This window comes from Bufo bufo, chromosome 3 (assembly GCF_905171765.1).
Source record: "Bufo bufo chromosome 3, aBufBuf1.1, whole genome shotgun sequence".
NCBI lineage: Eukaryota > Metazoa > Chordata > Amphibia > Anura > Bufonidae > Bufo > Bufo bufo.
In genome coordinates, this window is record NC_053391.1 from 79,348,520 (window position 1) to 79,369,987 (window position 21,468).

Consider the following 21,468-nt stretch of genomic DNA (forward strand, 5'->3'; position numbering starts at 1 on the left):
CCAATGGAATGGGCGAGAAAAGGAGATTTTTTGTGAAACTCACCTGTAAAATCTTTTTCTCATCTTTTCCATTGGGGGACACAGCTCCCACCCATTCTTGTCTGTTGCAGGAGGGGTTGGTTCAATTCTGTTGGGACCTTATGGTTAACGGCCCGATGGCGGTATTCCTCGGTTCTGTTTTTCTTTGTTAATATTTTTTGGTCTCCTACTGCTTTTGCACGCACTGAGGTCCTCCTGTTGGAGCATGGGGGTATAGCTGGTGGAGGAGGAGCTGTTTTTCTTATTTGCATAGTGTCTCCTCCTAGTAATGGCCTAAGCTATACCCATGGTCTGTGTCCCCCAATGAAAAAGACGAGAAAAAGATTTTACAGGTGAGTTTCACAAAAAATCTCCTTTTTGAATACCTTGATGGGTGTAGTTTCTAGAATGGGGTCATTTTTGGGTGGTTTCTATTATGTAAGCCTCACAAAGTGACTTCAGACCTGAACTGGTCCTTTTAAAAAGTGGGTTTTTGAAAATTTCGGAAACCTTTCAAGAATTGCTTCTAAACTTCTTCTAAGCCTTGTAACATCCCCAAAAAATAAAATGTCATTCCCAAAATGATCCTAACATGAAGTAGACATATTGGGAATGTAAAGTAATACCGTATTTTTCCCCCCATAAGACGCACTTTTTCCCCCCAAAAAATGGGGGGGAAATGCCCCTGCGTCTTATGGGGCGAATGCTGACAGTTTAACATCGCAGTTTGCGATGTACAAGCGAGCGGGGGAGGGACTGGGAGGAGGAGCTGGGGGCCGGCAATTGCGGTGGGGCGGTGCAGTCATTGTACTATAGCCCCGCTGCTCCAGTGCTGCACAAATATAAAATGTCTTATTCAATTAAAAGTTATTAAACATGCCCCCCAACTCCTAATATTACCGTACATCCTAATAGCTTCTGTACAATGCCGGCAGGCCGGGCGACAACGTAACTCCCTGATGCCACATGCCTGCGCCAAATACTTTATGAATGAAGCAGGCAGCGCAGGCAAGTGACGTCAGTGAGTGACGCGCCGGCCTGCCTGCCGGCATTGTACTGAAGCTATTAGGATGTACGGGACTACTAGGAGTGAGGGGGCATGTGTAATAATTTTTAATTGAATAAGACATTTAATATTTGTATACTGCGGCGGGGGGGGGGGGGTGTCTGTGGATAACATGTCTGTGGATGGCACATATATAACAGTGCCAGCCACAGATCCCCCCCCCCCCCCCCACCTGTAGCACTGCCAGCCACAGATCCCCCCTGTAACAGTGCCAGCCACAGATTCCCCCCCCCCTGTAACAGTGCCAGCCACAGATTCTCCCCCCCCCTGTAACAGTGCCAGCCACAGATCCCCCCCCCCCCTGTAACAGTGCCAGCCACAGATCCCCCCCCCCTGTAACAGTGCCAGCCACAGATCCCCCCCCTGTAACAGTGCCAGCCACAGACCCCCCCCCCCCTGTAACAGTGCCAGCCACAGATCCCCCCCCCCCCCTGTAACAGTGCCAGCCACAGACCCCCCCCCCCCCTGTAACAGTGCCAGCCGTCCACAGATCCCCCCCCCCATAACAGTGTCCGTCATCCACAGATCCCCCCCCATAACAGTGTCCGTCATCCACAGATCCCCCCCATAACAGTGTCCATCATCCACAGATCCCCCCCATAACAGTGTCCGTCATCCACAGATCCCCCCCCCCCATAACAGTGTCCGTCATCCACAGATCCCCCCCCCCCATAACAGTGTCCGTCATCCACAGATCCCCCCCCCCCCCCATAACAGTGTCCGTCATCCACAGATCCCCCCCATAACAGTGTCCGTCATCCACAGATCCCCCCCCCATAACAGTGTCCGTCATCCACAGATCCCCCCCCCATAACAGTGTCCGTCATCCACAGATCCCCCCCCCCCATAACAGTGTCCGTCATCCACAGATCCCCCCCCCCCATAACAGTGTCCGTCATCCACAGATCCCCCCCCATAACAGTGTCCGTCATCCACAGATCCCCCCCCCATAACAGTGTCCGTCATCCACAGATCCCCCCCCCATAACAGTGTCCGTCATCCACAGATCCCCCCCCCCATAACAGTGTCCGTCATCCACAGATCCCCCCCCCCATAACAGTGTCCGTCATCCACAGATCCCCCCCCCCATAACAGTGTCCGTCATCCACAGATCCCCCTCCATAACAGTGTCCGTCATCCACAGATCCCCCTCCATAACAGTGTCCGTCATCCACAGATCCCCCTCCATAACAGTGTCCGTCATCCACAGATCCCCCTCCATAACAGTGTCCGTCATCCACAGATCCCCCTCCATAACAGTGTCCGTCATCCACAGATCCCCCTCCATAACAGTGTCCGTCATCCACAGATCCCCCTCCATAACAGTGTCCGTCATCCACAGATCCCCCTCCATAACAGTGTCCGTCATCCACAGATCCCCCTCCATAACAGTGTCCGTCATCCACAGATCCCCCTCCATAACAGTGTCCGTCATCCACAGATCCCCCTCCATAACAGTGTCCGTCATCCACAGATCCCCCTCCATAACAGTGTCCGTCATCCACAGATCCCCCTCCATAACAGTGTCCGTCATCCACAGATCCCCCTCCATAACAGTGTCCGTCATCCACAGATCCCCCTCCATAACAGTGTCCGTCATCCACAGATCCCCCTCCATAACAGTGTCCGTCATCCACAGATCCCCCTCCATAACAGTGTCCGTCATCCACAGATCCCCCTCCATAACAGTGTCCGTCATCCACAGATCCCCCTCCATAACAGTGTCCGTCATCCACAGATCCCCCTCCATAACAGTGTCCGTCATCCACAGATCCCCCTCCATAACAGTGTCCGTCATCCACAGATCCCCCTCCATAACAGTGTCCGTCATCCACAGATCCCCCTCCATAACAGTGTCCGTCATCCACAGATCCCCCTCCATAACAGTGTCCGTCATCCACAGATCCCCCTCCATAACAGTGTCCGTCATCCACAGATCCCCCTCCATAACAGTGTCCGTCATCCACAGATCCCCCTCCATAACAGTGTCCGTCATCCACAGATCCCCCTCCATAACAGTGTCCGTCATCCACAGATCCCCCTCCATAACAGTGTCCGTCATCCACAGATCCCCCTCCATAACAGTGTCCGTCATCCACAGATCCCCCTCCATAACAGTGTCCGTCATCCACAGATCCCCCTCCATAACAGTGTCCGTCATCCACAGATCCCCCTCCATAACAGTGTCCGTCATCCACAGATCCCCCTCCATAACAGTGTCCGTCATCCACAGATCCCCCTCCATAACAGTGTCCGTCATCCACAGATCCCCCTCCATAACAGTGTCCGTCATCCACAGATCCCCCTCCATAACAGTGTCCGTCATCCACAGATCCCCCTCCATAACAGTGTCCGTCATCCACAGATCCCCCTCCATAACAGTGTCCGTCATCCACAGACCACCATTAGTTCCAAACCCACCAAAAGCACACCTTTTGGTTAAAAATATATTTTTTTCTTATTTTCCTCCCCAAAAACCTAGGTGCGTCTTATGGGCCGGTGCGTCTTATAGGGCGAAAAATACGGTAACTATTTTTGTAGGTATTACTATGTATTATAGAAGTAGAAAAATAGAAATTTGCACATTTTTCCACATTTTTGGTAAATTTGGTATTTATTTTTTTTTATAAATAAAAATGAATTTTTTTGACTCCATTTTACCAGTGTCATGAAGTACAATATGTGACGAAAAAAACGATCTCAGAATGGCCTGGATAAGTCAAAGCGTTTAAAAGTTATCACCACATAAAGTGACACTGGTCAGATTTGCAAAAAAATGGCCGGGTCTTTAAGGTGAAAATTAGCCCGGTCCCTAAGGGGTTAAACTCAATCACTTCATTTCAGGGGCTCAAAAGTAATTGGACATTAAATAATTGTAAATAAAATGTTAATGTCTAATACTTGGTTGAAAACCCTTTGTTGGCAATGACTGCCAGAAGTCTTGAACTCATGGACATCACCAGATGCTGTGATTCCTCCTTTTTAATGCTCGGCCAGGTCTTTACTGCAGCGGTGTTCAGTTGCTGTTTGTTTGTGGCCTTTTGTGTCTGAAGTTTAGTCTTTAACAAGTGAAATGCTCTATTGGGTTCAGATCCGGCGACTGACTCGGCCAGTCAAGAATATTTCACTTCTTTGCTGTAATAAACATGTGGGTTGCTTTGGCTTTATGTTTTGGGTCGTTGTCCATCTGTATTATGAAACGCCGACCAATCAGTTTGCTGCATTTGGCTGGATTTGAGCGCACAGTATGTCTCTGACAACCCCAGAATTCATCCGGATGCTTCTGTCCTGTGTCACATCATCAATAAACACTAGGGACCCAGTGCCACTGGCAGCCATGCATGCCCAAGCCATTACACTGCCTCCGCCGTGTTTTACAGATGACGTGGTATGCTTTCAGTGCTGTGGACTAAAAATAAATAAAAAGGAGCCATTGGCTCCTTAACTGAAATTTAGTCGCCAAATGAAAATATTTATAATAAAAAGTAAAATAAAAGATGAGATGCAGGTCACAGTAATGCGCCAGCACTACATATAGGAGAATACAGCACCACATACCTATTACATCTACTGTCATGTAGACCTTCTCTTTCCTCCATTTGACACAGACCTCCATGACAAATGCTTTTTCCATCAACCCCCCCCCCCCCCCCCCCCCAATCCCCCATGCCCTGCCACAATATTCATTTACAGCACAGCAGCCCTGTCTCAAATGGCAACAAGGCTAAAAAGCCTTGTCGCCATCTGCAAATTTTGGTCGCTATCTGGAGTGCTGGCTTTGGATCATGAGCTGTACCATGCCTTCGCCATACTTTTTTCTTTCCATCATTCTGGTAGAGGTTAATCTTGGTTTCATCTATCCAAAGAATGTTCTTCTAGAAGTGTGCTGTTTAAGGTGTGTGTGTTTTTTTTTTTTTGTTTGTTTTTAACAGAATCCAATCTAGCCTTCATATTCTTGAGGCTTATGAGTGGCTTGCATTGGGCAGTGAACCCTCTGGGTGGCTTCCATGCAGTCTTCTCTTTATGGTAGATTTGGATATTGATACGCCTATATCCTGGAGAGTGTTGTTCACTTGGTCGGCTGTTGTGAAGGGCTTTCTCTTCACCATGGTAATTATTCTGCGATCATCCACCACTGTTGTCTTCCGTGGGCGTCCAGTTTTTTTTGCATTGTTGAGGTCACCAGCGCTTTTTTTCTTTCTCAGGATGTACCAAACTATAGACTTTGCCACTCCTAATAGAGTAGCAGTTTCTCGGATGTTTTTTTTATTTTTTATCCAATTTTAATGTGCATACTCTCAAATGAAAGCTAAGTCTGTTCTATATTTCTAATCCGTTTCTTCCCTTTTACAGCACGTCCTGAGACTAGACTGCAGTGACGGAGTTAGAATTATCTGCAATATTGAAAAGGCAGGTAAAACGGCGCTGGCACTGCAGCTGAGCGAGGCTTTTCTCATCACACAGTTGCAAACTGGAAAAATGTATTGCATTTGGTAAGTGTCCGGGAGAAGCTGGTAATTTTAAAAATCACCTCCCTTCTCTCCCAGTGAACATTTTCCGACACGGCAGGTGTATACAGAATTTGCTATCTTAGTGCTGCCCCCGTTTTTTCTTTTTTGGTCACTTTAGGGTTCACTTGTGGCAGGTTGTTAAATGAATTTCTGCAGCTCTTTCATACATCTAAAAGGGGTTTGTAAAAATGCATGCAACAGCTGCAAAAGTTCTGCAGCAGAATGACCACAAGTGAACATAACCTCCGTATTTATATCCAGGCTGGTCGTAAGTCTGACACTTCACACCCCTGGCTATCAGCTGCTCTACAGTAGTCCTGCACCGGAGGTTCACAGCTTCATCAATTGTGAAGTAGGCAGAGCTTCTTGCTGTATAAAAGGAGTGGACAGACACATTGAAGAGGACCCATCACCTTCCCTGACATGTCTGCTTTGGCAACTACTTCTGCCCCCGTTTAATAGACAGTCTGGGACATCTATTAGGACTCTGATGTTCCATTCTTATGTTATTCCTGCTAGCAGTTATGAGTGAATTGTTAGCAGTTTGCAATGAAGGTCCAGATGGGTGTTGTCAGTTGGAGGTGTGTCCCTGCACCATCTGACACTGGCAGCACCGATTGGATAGTCATGGTGACAACCAGCTGGACCTTTGCTGTGAACTGCTATTAATTCGATCATAACTTATAGCAGGAATGGCACATCAAGTCATACGAATAGATGCTCCAGAACTGGTATTACAGGTGGAATGCTAATAGTAATGCCTCATTCACACATCAGTGATTGTGATCCAAAACCAGGTGTGGAGGTTACACAGAACAGGTGCAGCTCTTTCCTGTATACCTTAGGATTGGAGCCTCCACAGACATGAGGTATAAGGGAAAGATCTGCACCTGTTCTGTCTAACCTCCACACCTGGTTTTGGATCACAATTACTGATGTAAATCACTGATGTGTGAATAAGGCTTTACTGAAAGACATGTTAGGAGAGGCGACCGGTCCTTTTTAAGGCTACTTTCACACTGGCGTTTTTGCTGGATCCGGCAGTGCTCAGCAAAACCGCTTCAGTTACTGATAATACAACCATCTTCATCCGTTATGACACCCTCCATACCCATACATTTCTGAGACTAGATCAGGCATACTGTGAAAATGCCACCCAGCACAACAATCGTGCACGCCTTCTTGCAAAAAATATTATAAATGCAAATTCTTGCTCGTGGCTTAAAACAAAACATGCAATGCAACAGCTCTCTGCAAACCAAATAAAGTACAAAAATGCATAATAATTGCTAATGCTATACTTATAAATTAGAGATGCTTGGCAAATACATTCTGTACAAATTTTTTTTAGCCCGTCTGCCACACGTCAAGGCGATCTCTGTAAGACGGGTTCCTAACACTAAATTCTACCTGTTATGTGCCATGACGGCTACCATACAATTCAGGGAGTGTAGGTTCCACATGCATGCTGGGCCTGCTTTAATTTCTGTCATCTTGGGTGCCAAAATGGCCTCCATTATATCCAAGGAATGCAGGTACCAACATGCATGCCGGGCCCTCTCCACACCATTCCTGGTGCCAAATGGCCACCAAAGAATGCAATGAGAGTCCACCCTATACCTCTCCTAGTGCCAAATGGCTTCCAGTGAGTGAGGGAGAGCAGGCCAAGCTATATTCTCACACTAATTAAAATCAGCCTATGGGGCAGACGAGCTGGTCAGGAGTGCACGACTGAGGTGTCAGCCACAGCTCCAGTACTAACTGCAAAGTATGGGTCAGTCAGCACATCCCAATGCACCTTAAATACATGAAACATATTAAACATACAGAGCTGAGATACATGTACAGAGCTGATGGATGCCACGCACTCCTATGTCTGCAGCAGATATCTTCACATATTCACCAGAACTGACTTGGCCAAAGATTGTCGGCGGTCCTGATGCTGCTAACATGAGTCCCAGCGGTTGTCCTGATTACAGTACAGCTGTTCTTCTGAGTAGAAGTAAGATACCCCTTTCTGTGACAACCTGAGGGTGATGACATGTAGATGGGTTCCTGGATTACTGGAGGCTGTACAGGGAGAGACAACAGTAATGGGCTGTGACCTTTCTTCACAGCACTCCCACTCCATAGTAACACTTTTCATCCTGCTCCACTTTTTCAAATGAGTGCTGCACCCCAAATATTGTACCTAGATTAAGCTTGGGATTATTTGAAAGCTAATATGGTACCAGGATCTAAGTCTACTTTCTCGTGTTTAGGCTTTCCGTTTTTCAGATCCGTTCAGGGCTCTCACAAGCGGCCCAAAATGGATCAGTTTTGCCCTAATGCATTCTGAATGGAAAAGGATCCGCTCAGAATGCATCAGTTTGCTTCCGTTCAGTCTCCATTCCGCTCTGGAGGCGGACACCAAAACGCTGCCTGCTTGACGAAACTGAGCCAAACGTCCTGGCACACAATGTAAGTCAATGGAGACGGATCCGTTTTCTGACACAATCTGGCACAATAGAAAACTGATCTGTCTCCCATTGACTTTCAATGGAGTTCATGACTGATCAGTCTTGGCTATGTTACAGATAATACATGACCGATCTGCCCAAAACGCGAGTGTGAAAGTAGCCTAAGCTGTGTAAAATGTTCTGACATTAAGTTAGTCCTTTCTAGCTCAGGTTTGCATCTGTCATCTGTACCAGGTCTTGACTTCCAGGTTCCGGATTCCTATAAACAAGATCATTTTAATTACTTCCTTATAAATGGCCAGTTTATGCAGTGGTGAAATCTGGGACATTACTCCCGGGATAATTAGACCATTTAGATTTGCATAAACTGTATCTAGTGAGGGAAAGGGGTTGATGCAGGATCTAAGATGGCTGTAAATAATAAAAACTAGGACAAGTGCTGTTAAAAGGGCACTTGTCACCAGGATCGTCTGGAAGTACTGACCCATATGATAAGAAGCCCACCTTTTTACTTCCCAATTCATCGTGACATTCAGAAGAAATCTTTAATATGCAAATTATTCCTTAAAGGGGTGTTCCAGTTACTCCTTATCCACAGGAATGGAAACCAGTTGTTGCCCAAATGCCTGACCTGCTGCTCCATTTGTTTCAGGGGGCCCACTTATCTGTAGGGGTCCCAGTGGTTGGACCTCTACAGCTCTAATAGTTATTCCCTATCCGGTGGATAAGAATGAACGCACTCGCTTCCTTCTGGGATTCACGTCTCCGCCTATCCCTTGGTTGAACTTGATGGAATTATGTTTTATTTTTCAAGCATATTAACTATGTAATAACGTTATAGTAGGAAGGTTAAGGCTACTTTCACACTAGCGTTTTTTTTTCTTTTCCTGCATAGAGTTCCGTCACAGGGGCTCTATATCGGAAAAGAACTGATTAGTTATGTCCCCATGCACTCTGAATGGAGAGTAATCCGTTCAGGATGTCTTCAGTTCAGTCGTTTTGACTGATCAGGCAAAAGAGAAAACCGTAGCATGCTCCGGTTTTATCTCTGGCAAAAAAAACTGAAGACTTGCCTGAATGCCGGATCCGGCATTTTTTCCCATAGGAATGTATTAGTGCCGGATCCGTCCTTCTGCGCAGACTGAAAAAAAGGTGAAAAAAATAAATGCCGGATCCGTTTTGCCGGATGACACCGGAAAGACGAATCCGGCATTTCAATGCATTTTTTCGACTGATCAGGCATTTTTAAGACTGATAAGGATCCTGATCAGTCTTACTAATGCCATCAGTTGGCATACGTTTTGCCTGATCCAGCAAGCGGTTCCGGCGACGGAACTGCTTGCCGGATCTCTCTGCCGCAAGTGTGAAAGTACCCTAACATGATGAGATCTGTTCCATTATGGATTCAGAAATTGCATTAATCATTTTTTTTTTTTTTTTTTTTTGCAGGGAATTAATTTTCATTTGGAGTAAACTTCAACTGAAAGTGAACCCCTCCAAGGAGGCGTTTGTTGAGCAATGCTACAACATGCTGAGGATTGCTGCAAATGTGAAGGCCATATTTCCCTTCATGAAAACCATCAGAGAGGAGGTGAGTGCGTGTAGGGGATAAATGTGTGGTTTGCAGATGTGCTGATACAAATACTCCCTTTAGGCCTCTTGCACACGACCGTATCAGTCTTGTGGTCCACCAAACACAGATAACGGCCTTATGCATCCTGCATGTTGCCCTTCCACATGTCCTGCACTGTTACAAGTACATTTTGGTCCTCAAATTGGACAAGAATAGGACATGTTCTATTTTTTTTTTTTTAATTCTTTGTGGGGCCAGGGAAAGAAAATGCGGATGCAGACAGCACTCAGTGTCCTGTCAGCATCTTTTGCTGCCCCATTGAAATGAATCGGTCCTCACCCGTTCCGCAAAAAAATACCGATCAGATGCTGACCGAAAATAAAGTCGTGTGCATGAGGCCTTAGAGCAGGCATGCTCAACCTGTGGCCATCCAGCTGTTGCAAAACTACAACTCCCAGCATGCCCAAACAGCCTACAGCTATCAGCCTAAGCAGGGCATTGTGGGAGTTGTAGTTTTGCAACAGCTGGAGGGCCACAGGTTGAGCATGCTTGCCTTAGAGTATATTAACACAGGGCAAGTATGGCAGAGAGGCACGCCATTACCGTACCACAAAACATATACTTGAGTACTTGTGGCTTTTTCAGTCAGTGCGTTAGAAAAGACCATCTTAGGAAAAGCTTTTCTTTTGACAGACTTTCACATCCCATATGTACTGTGGACATTGACCCTCTTCTATGAAGAGACCATCTACAGATAAATCTTTAATATGGCAATGCTGGAAATCCGATAACCCAGCACAGAACTGCAGTAAACTGTAGAATTTCACAGGGCTTACCATAAATATCTGAGAAATGCTGGGACATGCACCTATCTCAAGGACTGAGGTCCCTCATTTCGCAGCTTCTGTAAATGGAGAGGTGACGCTCTCTCCATTCACTTCTTTGGGTGTACCGAAAATAGTCACATGAACACAACAATGAGAGCACATCTATTTTAAATCTGGAGGCACCTAATGCATGCCCACTACACAGAGCAAGAGCAGCTAAAGTGGTATTCCCAGCTCAGACTGGAAACCTGCTCCTTGCTGGTACGTAAGGCCCATTCAGTTGTGTAGGAGCTACTGAAACGGCATAGCTCTGCCAGCCAACCCCTCCTGACGGCCGCATCCAAATGGGAAGGGGGCGGGAGAGGTTTGATGGCAGAGCCCTGCATCTACCAGACATTTATTATAACATAATCGCAAAATATATTTAGAGAAGGCTCATCTCTCAATCCAAAAAATGGAATGGGTGCACCTACAAAGAAGAATTCACCCAATCTTCAAAGAAGGTATAAAAAAAATTAGAAAGTAGTAGGGCACACTTTCATTCAGCTGCACATGGAGAGTTTGTATAAACAATGTATTTTATTCAAACAAAATTGAGTATTCTATTACATAAAATCCTTATTAAACATATATATAATCGCAGGCTATATGGTACTTATAAAATCGATAAATGAATATAAAATAAAAATATAAATAAGATCGTAGAGGAATTAGTCCTGGTGAGTTCCTAGATTTAATAAATGCTTCCTATAGATCTGTATAAAAGTATAGCGTTATTCATCCAGTAAATTCAATACCCCAACTGAGAATTTACTGGATGAACAACGCTATACTTTTATACAGATCTATAGGAAGCATTTATTAAATCTAGGAACTCACCAGGACTAATTCCTCTACGATCTTATTTATATTTTTATTTTCTATTCGTAAAAATCAGTGTGTCACCCGTGGGTCGCACTGGACATAAGCGCAGGAAATACAGTCTAAGCGGCTACTGATGTTGGGTGAGAGAGCTAGATGGACTGAGGACGCGATCAGAGTGGGGGGAGGGGAGACAAAATACCGGCAAAGTGCAGCGTCCACCGGCTGTCTCAATAGAGGGGTATGAGGTGAGACTACTAAGGTTGGGAGCATATGAATGGTACCAGTGTAATTCCTACCTGAAAAGGGGTTGGCTTTGGTGTGCGTCCTGCTTGCGATTGATGGAACCTTCTTTCCTATCCTGCTTCTGCGGAGTGTTATAGGTAGAAAACTTCCTTATGGGTTGCCGTGGGCTCTTCTTTCACCTTCTAGCATGAGCGCTGCCCCGGCCGGAAGCAAACGCTCTGCGAGGTGGTTGGTTACTTTGGTTGTCCTAGAAACCGGGTCGGTGACGTCACCTGCGGCAATACTGTAGCCTCCGTAGGACAAAAAACCTTCCTACGCGTTTCGGGGCCGTGCGGGCTCCTTCGTCAGGGCCCCGAAACGCGTAGGAAGGTTTTTTGTCCTACGGAGGCTACAGTATTGCCGCAGGTGACGTCACCGACCCGGTTTCTAGGACAACCAAAGTAACCAACCACCTCGCAGAGCGTTTGCTTCCGGCCGGGGCAGCGCTCATGCTAGAAGGTGAAAGAAGAGCCCACGGCAACCCATAAGGAAGTTTTCTACCTATAACACTCCGCAGAAGCAGGATAGGAAAGAAGGTTCCATCAATCGCAAGCAGGACGCACACCAAAGCCAACCCTTTTTCAGGTAGGAATTACACTGGTACCATTCATATGCTCCCAACCTTAGTAGTCTCACCTCATACCCCTCTATTGAGACAGCCGGTGGACGCTGCACTTTGCCGGTATTTTGTCTCCCCTCCCCCCACTCTGATCGCGTCCTCAGTCAATCTAGCTCTCTCACCCAACATCAGTAGCCGCTTAGACTGTATTTCCTGCGCTTATGTCCAGTGCGACCCACGGGTGACACACTGATTTTTACTCTTATTTTACCTCAAGGAGGACAACAGCTCCTTTTCAGGACATTCCAGCTGCGGTATCACCCCATTCGGGTTGGTTTTCATACATCTAAACTTAGGGAGCGCAGGGAGGTTCATTCCTTTCTCTTTATTTTATATTCCTTTATCGTTTTTATAAGAACCATAAAGCCTGCGATTTATATATGTTTAATAAGGATTTTATGTAATAGAATACACAATTTTGTTTGAATAAAATACATTGTTTATACAAACTCTCCATGTGCAGCTGAATGAAAGTGTGCCCTACTACTTTCTAGCTTATTATAACCTACCTTATTGATATGATAACATAGTTTGTAAGGCTGAAAAAAGACATCCATCCATGTATCCAGTTCAGCCTGTTATTCTGCAAGAGTTGATCCAGAGGAAAAAACCCTGTGAGGTAGAAGCCAATTTTCCCCACTTAAGAGGGGGAGGGGGGGGGGGGGGGGGGGGGAATTCCTTCCCGACTCCAATCAGGCAATCAGAATATCTCCCTGGATCAACGACCCCTCTCTAGTAGCTATAGCCTGTAATATTATTACACTCCAGAAATACATCCAGGCCCCTCTTGAACTCCTTTATTGTACTCCCCATCACCACCTCCTCAGGCAGAGAGTTCCATAGTCTCACTGCTCTTACCGTAAAGAATCCTCTTCTATGTTTGTGTACAAACCTTCTTTCCTCCAGACGCAGAGGATGTCCCCTCGTCACAGTCACAGTCCTGGGGATAAATAGATGATGGGCGAGATCTCTGTACTGACCCCTGATATATATATATAGATATATAGATATATAGATAGATAGATATATATATAGATATATATAGATATAGATATAGTTATTAGATCTCCCCTACAGTTGTCTTTTTTTCTAAACTGAAGTTTTTAGGACTGTGTTAATCCCTAATTTCTGCTTACAGATTGGCGAAGGCTCTGTGCAGCTGTCGGTTGAACTTTGTGGCTGCGCGTTACAGCTGGATCTTCAAGGCGACCCGGAGACAAAATCCTTAATTTACAAAACCATTGCTTATCTTTTACCCACGGACCTGGAGATTTGCAGAATCTGTGCTCTGTCTGTTTTCTTCCTGGAACGGACCGTAGAATCGTATGAGGTGGTCGAAGGGTTGTATAGATACTGTGACGAAGATTACAATGAGTTTGCCAGCTATGTGGAGAATCGAGTGCGCTTTGAACTGCTTCCAATATTAAAAAGGGGTTTAGTATTCGATCCCGAATTTTGGAATTTCTCAATGATCCAAACAAACTGTGCCGCTCTGCTGGGAGACGATGCTGCACTGGTTTTACCGAAGTCCGATGCTGTGGATATTGTTGTTGATCAGAAGAGTTTGCCTTTGGATGGCGCCGTGACACCATTACATAATGGTGAACAGAAGCACAAAGAAAGCCGCAGCAGGTATAGAGTCTCATCAGAGCCTAGGAAGAACCATACTGTCTTCACCCCCCATAAGATGGATACAAATACACCCAGGCATCATTGTACTTTGTGTAATAGAGAGTTCTTGGGTGGTCACATACTCAGACATGCACAGACCCACCACCAAAAAGGCTGGTTTTCATGTGTTGTATGTGCCCGGAAGATCAGGAATAAAGTGTCCATGCTTAGGCACCTAAAACATCACCTAAAGAAAATGCAAAGGCACCCAGCAGGAAATTCTCTTAAAGCTTCCTCAGACCCATCCCCTGGGTACTCAGATACAAACAAGGCGAATTCTTTAGAAACGTCATCTTCAGAGACTGGAAATTCCAACCAGGACTTAATGGACAGTGAGCATATCATTCCTGGTCGAAACCACACCATGGACCATAACGGAGGCAACGTAAATGATTCCACAGCTACACAGACTTCGTGCTCCACCGACGTAAGCAATTCAGACGAGACGACTGCACTAGGTGAAATGCAAGCCGTAGAAGACGATGCCGGCAGAGATACGGGTCAGGGTGTTAAAATAAATGGCTCTTTATTTTGTAAATTCGACCCGGTTGTCGATAGTCAGGTTACTTTTCAGTGCCCATCTCAGGACTGTCATCGGGTTTTCCAGAAGGTAAGAACCTTGAACAAGCATGCACGGAAAGCGCACCCATTTGATGTGAAGGTGCAGCAGCACCTTATGACATGGAACAAAAGCAAATGCCGCTACTGCCAGAGGATGTTTGTAAACTGCAGACATTTCTTTGACCACCTAAATAGGCACGCTTACCCCAATGTCTATTTCTGCCTGCAGTTGAATTGCAATCAGCGCTACAAGTTTTCAGGTCAACTCATTGAACATCAGCAAAGCCACGAGACTCTTGAAGTTCAGTGCGGTTATACGAACTGTCCAGAAATTTTTGATGAGCTTTCTTCCCTTTATGAGCACGAAGCTCTGCACTATGAACAAATCCCATTAGATAATACTACTTCTGTACCCAACACAGAGCCGCTAGAAACTGTTCATGTTCCCCAAGAGGACAGTGGAAGCTTAGAACCTCAACCTGACGTGTCTTCACCTTCTAGCAAAACAGAAGAACCCCCTCGGCAAGAGGAAGCTCCAGACCTGCACATTCCCATCTGGAAATCGAGAAAGGAAATAGCAGAACCAAAGACCTATAAACAAGCAGAGAAAAAACTTCATGGTGAAGTACACTTGGCCAAGGAGGTCCTCCAAACTAGCTGTGATGTTGGGCAGGATCCAATTCCTGAAGATAACCAGGGTGCTGCTCCTGAGGAACATGGCCTCAATGGACACTTGGCTCAGGAGCCGAGTGCTGTGGTAGAAACTGCAACTGTAGAGAGGGAGACGGAAAGTTATCCACCAGACCCAGACGCCGTGCAAGAGACTGCACCAACAGCACAGGCTAAACAAAATCCGGTCACTTTCTCCAATGCGTATGGCACAGTGGGAGTGCGGCCATTTAGTAGACCATTGCCACCCAGTTACCTAGACGAACAGTACATTAGTATGCCAAAACGCAGGAAAAATGAACTGGAACTTACTTCTGAAAACCATACGGTATCTGAACCCCCAGTAGAGAAATGGAGATGTGGGAAGTGCCTAACTAATTACTGTAGCTCTGAAGCGCTTGAGCAGCATCTAGCACAAAAGAAGTGTCAGCTGTACTTTGGTTTTGACTCAGATGATGAAAGTAAGTTGGATGTACAGTAAGTGTGTGTGTGTGTGTATATATGTATGTGTGTATATATTTGTATTTGCAAAACAAGGGCAGCACAGAAAAAGGGCTCCAAAGAAATTAGTATGGTAGGGTGCCAGCGGCTGTGGGGGCGATCCACCCACCTTACTTACAAAAATTGATAAACTCCACGGCACATCCAGAGGTAGCAAAAGTAACAAATATTTATTCACCAGACATACAGCAACGTTTCAGTCCACTCAGTGGGATCTTTCTCAAGCCTAGAAAGATCCCACTGAGTGGATTGAAACGTTGCTGTATGTCTGGTGAATATTTTTGTTACTTTTGCTACCTCTGGATGTGCCGTGGAGTTTATCAATGTTTATATATAATAATATTTATTTATTTTTCTTTATTTTTTATATAGATTTTGTAGGGACTCGCTATGGTAGACAGGATTAGCGGACGCAGTATAGATGTCAAACAAGTTCTTTGGATCAAAACAGTTCAGTGTTTTATTCACACTTTAGGCAAGTGACAAAACAAAGTCATACTCAAACAAAAAGTCACCTTGTGGTGTTGGTGGTAATTCACATAATGTGGCAATTCTGCCTCAGAGTCCTTGCTGACAGCAGCACCAACCTGTTTTCACGCCAAACAGGTAGCATGGCTTCATCCAGATCCTGGCTTCTAAGCCCAGCTGCCTATTTAAGGACAGCCAGGTGCTGCCAAAACCCGGCCCGGATTTTAAATTCCTTTGACCTCCCCTGGCTGTAAATCAGCCCAGCAGCACATGCTGGGAGGAAAATACCTGTTTTCCAAGACCAAACCTCACTGTGTCACATACACCCCCCACCCCTCCCCTTTTTGTTAAACCCTGAGGGGGTGAACAAACGTCAGACAGTGTACCTGGGACAGGGCATCTGCGTTTCGCTGTAGCCGGCCTGCCCTGTGTTCCACCGAAAACTTAGTTTTGTAGGGAGAGAAACCATCTGGTGACCCAGGCATTTCTGTCCTTGGCCTGGCTTATCCACTTGAGAGGGGAGTGTTCAGTCACCAGGCGGAATTTTCTCCCCAATAAATAATAGCGGAGAGATTCTAGTGCCCACTTGATAGCCAGGCACTGTTTCTCCTCTATACTATACCTGGTCTCGGCTGGGGTGAGCTTACGGGCTGAGAAAGACAACGGGATGCTCCTCCCTGTTGACTTCCTGAGACAGTACAGCACTGAGGCCTACCTCGGAGGCATCGGTCTGTACTACAAACTAGGGATCGACCGATTATCGGTTTTACCGATATTATCGGCCGATATTGAGGATTTTGAACGTTATCGGTATCTATTTTGCCGATATACCGATAACGTATTGGGAACACAGAACGCGCTGCTCTCAGCGCTCTGTGTTCCCTCAGCAGCACAGAGGAGAAGGAAGCAGTGTCTCCTCCCCCTGTGATGCTGCTGCCGCCAGTGAGGAAGAAGTACAAGAGGAGGGGAGGGGCTGTGGCCGCTGCGCCACCAATGAAGATAAGTCTTTCATTAATTCATATACAGGAGGCGGGAGCTGGCTGCAGAATCACATAGCCGGCTCCCGACCTCTGAGCGGTAGCTGCGATCTGCGGTAGTTAACCCCTTAGGTGCCGCGGATCACAGCTACCGCTCATAGAGGTCGGGAGCCGGCTATGTGATTCTGCAGCCAGTTCCCGCCTCCTGTATATGAATTAATGAAAGACTTATCTTCATTGGTGGCGCAGTGCGCCCCCCAGTATTAATCATTGGTGGCGCAGTGCGCCCCCACCCCCATCCCAATAGTAAAAACATTGGTGGCGCAGTGCGCCCCCCAACCCAGTATTATTGGTGGCAGTGGCCACAGGGTCCCCTCTCCCCTCCTCCTCCGATCGGAGCCCCAGCTGTGTAAACCTGGGGCTCCGATCGGTTACCATGGCAGCCAGGACGCTATTGAAGCCCTGGCTGCCATAGTCAGCTCCCTGCTGCTGTGTGCACAGAGCAGCAGGGACAGTGTGATGTCCTATTCACCCCGATAGAGATCTATCAGGGTGAATAGGACAAGGGTTCTAGTCCCTAAGGGGGCTAAAAGTTAGTAAAAAAAAAAAAAAAACACACAAAAATATTAAGTATAAATGAAAAAGATTTACAAAAAAAAAAATAATACACGTTAACAATAAACAAAATAATTTTCAGCAGATTTGTGTAGGAAATTATTTTTTTCTCAAAAATGAAAATTCCCAGAATATCGGTATAAATTATCGGCTATCGGCCTGAAAGTTCACAAAGTATCGGTATCGGTCGATCCCTACTACAAACTCCCTATTGAAGTCGGGAGTCACCAAAATCGGTGACCCGCACAGGGCCGACTTCAAAGTGGAAAAAGCCTCTTCCGCCCGATCATCCCAGCGAACCATCATTGACTTGTGTCCCTTCAAGAGTCCAGTCAAGGGCGCGGCTAGAGTAGCAAAGTGGGGAACAAACCTCATGTAATAGCCCACCATTCCCAGGAATGACTTTATTTGCCTAGTGGTGACAGGTTGGGGCCAATTCCGTATCGCCTCTATTTTGTTCGATTGGGGTTTGATGACTCTGCGCCCAATGACATGCCCCAGGTACTTAGTCTCTTCTAACCCTATTGCACATTTTTTTGGATTAACTGTTAGGCCAGCTTTCCGAAGGGAGTCCACTACAGCCTGCACTTTGGGTAGGTGACTTTCCCAGTCTGTACTGTGGATGACAATATTGTCCAGGTAAGCCGAAGCGTACCGACTATGTGGACGAAGCACGATGTTTATTAGCTGCCGAAAAGTGGCAGGGGCACCATGTAGACAAACTGGTAAGACCTTATATTGATACAGCCCCCCAGGTGTGATGAAGGCAGTTTTCTGTTTGGCAGCCTCCGTTAAGGGCACCTGCCAGTACCCTTTCGTGAGGTCCAAAACAGAAAAAAACCGGGCTTGTCCTAACCTCTTGATGAGCTCATCCACCCGGGGCATGGGATACGCATCGAATTTGGAAACCTCGTTTAATTTTCGAAAATTGTTACAAAACCGCAACGCCCCATCCGGCTTGGGTTATCAATACCATAGGACTGGCCCACTCACTTTTTGATTCCTCAATGACTTCTAGCTGCAACATTAGCTGCACCTCCTCCGATATGGCTTGTCGCCAAGCCTCGGGCACCCGGTATGGTTTTAGGGTCCATTCACACGTCCGTGGTGTGTTGCGGATCCGCAACACAACCGGCTGGCACCCGCTATAGAAATGCCCTGGACAAGAATAGGACATGTTCTATCTTTTGCGGAGCTGCGGACTGGAAGTTCGGGGCCGAAACCCGAAAGTTCGGGGTTGCGTTCACGTCCGGGCCCATAGAGAATGAATGGGTCCACACCCGTTCCGCAAAATTGCGGAACGGTTGCGGACGTGTGAATGGACCCTAAATCAGACTTTTGCCTGAGGCTCAGTGACAGTGTCATCCTGGATTATGGAAGTGCGTCCAGGGAGGTCTGAGAACACATTCGTGTTCCGACTAACGAACTCCATTGCCTCCTGAGTCTCTTGCATCAGACAGAGGGGCCGGTACCTCTTATCCTAGAAAACCCAGCCGCGTGCTGTCTTCTGTACAGGTTTCCCTATCTCCACGGTTTGAGTAAATTCACATGGTAAACCTGCTCTGGCTTTCACTGCCCTGGCTGTTGTACCTTGTAGTTTACATCTTCAATTTTCTCGAGTACCTCGTAGGGCCCCTGCCACCTAGCCAGGAACTTACTGTCCACGGTCGTCACCAGAACCAAAACCCAATCACCAGGGTTAAAGATCTGGACCCAAGCCTGCCGATTATAGACCTGATTCTGGGCTCGCTGAGCTGCCTCCATATGCTCCCTAACGAGAGGCAACACTGTTTCTATCAATTTTGCATCTGGGTAAAGTACTCAATGACACTTTTATGAGGAGTGGGTTGTTGTTCCCATGCCTCTTTGGCCACGTCCACGTGACCACGAGGGTGTCTGCCATATAGCAGTTTGAAGGGCGAGAACCCAGTAGAGGCCTGGGGCACCTCTCGCACTGCAAACATGAGATAGGGCGGAAGAAGGTCCTAATCCTTCCCATCTTTAGACACTACCTTTTTCAACATATATTTTTTATGTTTGGTTAAACCGTTCTATCAGACCGTCCGTTTGTGGATGGTAAACGGACGTCCGCAGTTTTTCATGTGCAGCAACTTAGAGCTCCCTCATCACCTTGGACATAAAAGGGATCCCTTGGTCGGTCAGAACCCTATGAGTTCGGCCAAGGTATGTCGCAGTGGCACTGCCTCTGGGTACCGAGTGGCGTAGTCTAGAATGACTAAGATGTGTTGATGCCCTCTGGCGGACTTCGGTACTGGGCCTATGAGGTCCATAGCTATTCGGTCAATCAGTACTTCAATAGTTGGGAGAGGTACTAGGGGACTATGGAAATGTGGCTGGGGGCTAGTTATCTGGCAGGTCGGCAAGACTTACAAAACTCTTCCACGTCTTTGAATATGCTGGGCCAGTAAAACCGCTGTAGAATACGATCCTGAGTTTTCTACAGCCCCAGGTGACCCCCCGAGAAAGTGTTGGTGGGCTAGATCTAACACAAGCTTGCGATAAGCCTTGGGGACAACCAATTGTTCAATAGGTAACCCCGTAGTTGGTTCACCATCTACTATTAACACATTTTCCCAGGCGCGGGATAGGTTTGGGTCCCGACGTTGGGCGGTACCAAAATTATCCCCGAAGCCATTGAGGTCTGCCAATTCAGGACCTGGCGGCAAGTCCTCCATGTCTCCCACCTTCACACTTAGCAGGGTTGTCTCCCCCCTTCTTCCACTGAAGTGGCGTTTACCCCTACCGCTGGCCCTTCGGTCTCAGGTTCCCAGGGTTCTGGTCCCCCCTTGCCGCCCCCCCCCCCCCCCGAGCCGGGCCACTCTGCTAGGGTTACCCCTGTCCCATGGGTATCATTCACTCTCATAGCAGGCCAGAGTGCTGGGAAGTCTCATCCTATTATGAGTTCATAATGTAAATTGGTAGCGATGTCCACCTCACGAGTCACAAGGGCGGTGGGATAGTCCTTTAAGTCTCCATGGATGCACACGAACCTTACTTTTTGGCCAGTATACTCTGTGGGCTGCACCAGGGAAGCTCTTACCAGGGACACCAGACTCCCTGAGTCCAGCAGAGCTACCGCCAGAGTGTTTCCCACTTCCACCTGGCACAGGTGGCTATTGTCTATAGTTTCTGGGGTACCTGTTGCACACAGCTTCCTGGCATACGAGGAGTGGCGGTAGCCATAGTTAGTATCCATCGGTTCGCCCCGATGGGGACAGTCGGCCCTTATGTGGCCAGGCTCCTGACACCGCCAGCACACTATCGGAGCTAGGTCTGTAGGGGGTATATCCCGGGTGGGTTTTGCTGGCACCAGTCGCCGGCTTTGGGGTGGAGATTTCCGGGGTTTCACTACTCCTTCCCAAAAGAACCCCCTTGTAGAGTCCTGGTAGCCTCATAGCGCTCTACCAGGTCGACCATCTCAAGGGCATTACTAGGAGACACCTGGCTGATCCAGTGCTGGAGTGGGTACGGCAAAGCCCTCCAGAATACATCAGCCAATACTGTCCAGCATAGCAGTGGAACTCGGCACATCAGGCTGCAGCTATTTTTGCAACCTGTGTAACCTATCAGAATACTGAGGTCTCGCGGGTTCAGCCGGTTAAGGCCCCTTTAACACGGGCGAGAATTCCGTGCGGGTGCAATGCATGAGGTGAATGCATTGCACCCGCACTGAATACGGACTCATTCACTTCAATGGTGCTGTGCAGATGAGCAGTGATTTTTCACGCATCACTTGTGCGTTGTGTTAAAATCGCAGCATGTTTTA

General features: G+C 47.1%; 1 protein-coding gene across 1 annotated transcript in view; it reads left to right on the forward strand.

The window, feature by feature from the left end:
• Positions 1–21,468, forward strand: part of ZNF654 (zinc finger protein 654) — a 66,120-nt gene that overhangs the window by 20,587 nt on the left and 24,065 nt on the right. Inside the window, exons 6-8 of the mRNA XM_040423252.1 lie at positions 5,438–5,577; positions 9,504–9,645; positions 13,358–15,581. Coding sequence (XP_040279186.1) covers positions 5,438–5,577; positions 9,504–9,645; positions 13,358–15,581 — 2,506 coding nt within the window. The remainder of the gene's footprint in view (positions 1–5,437; positions 5,578–9,503; positions 9,646–13,357; positions 15,582–21,468) is intronic.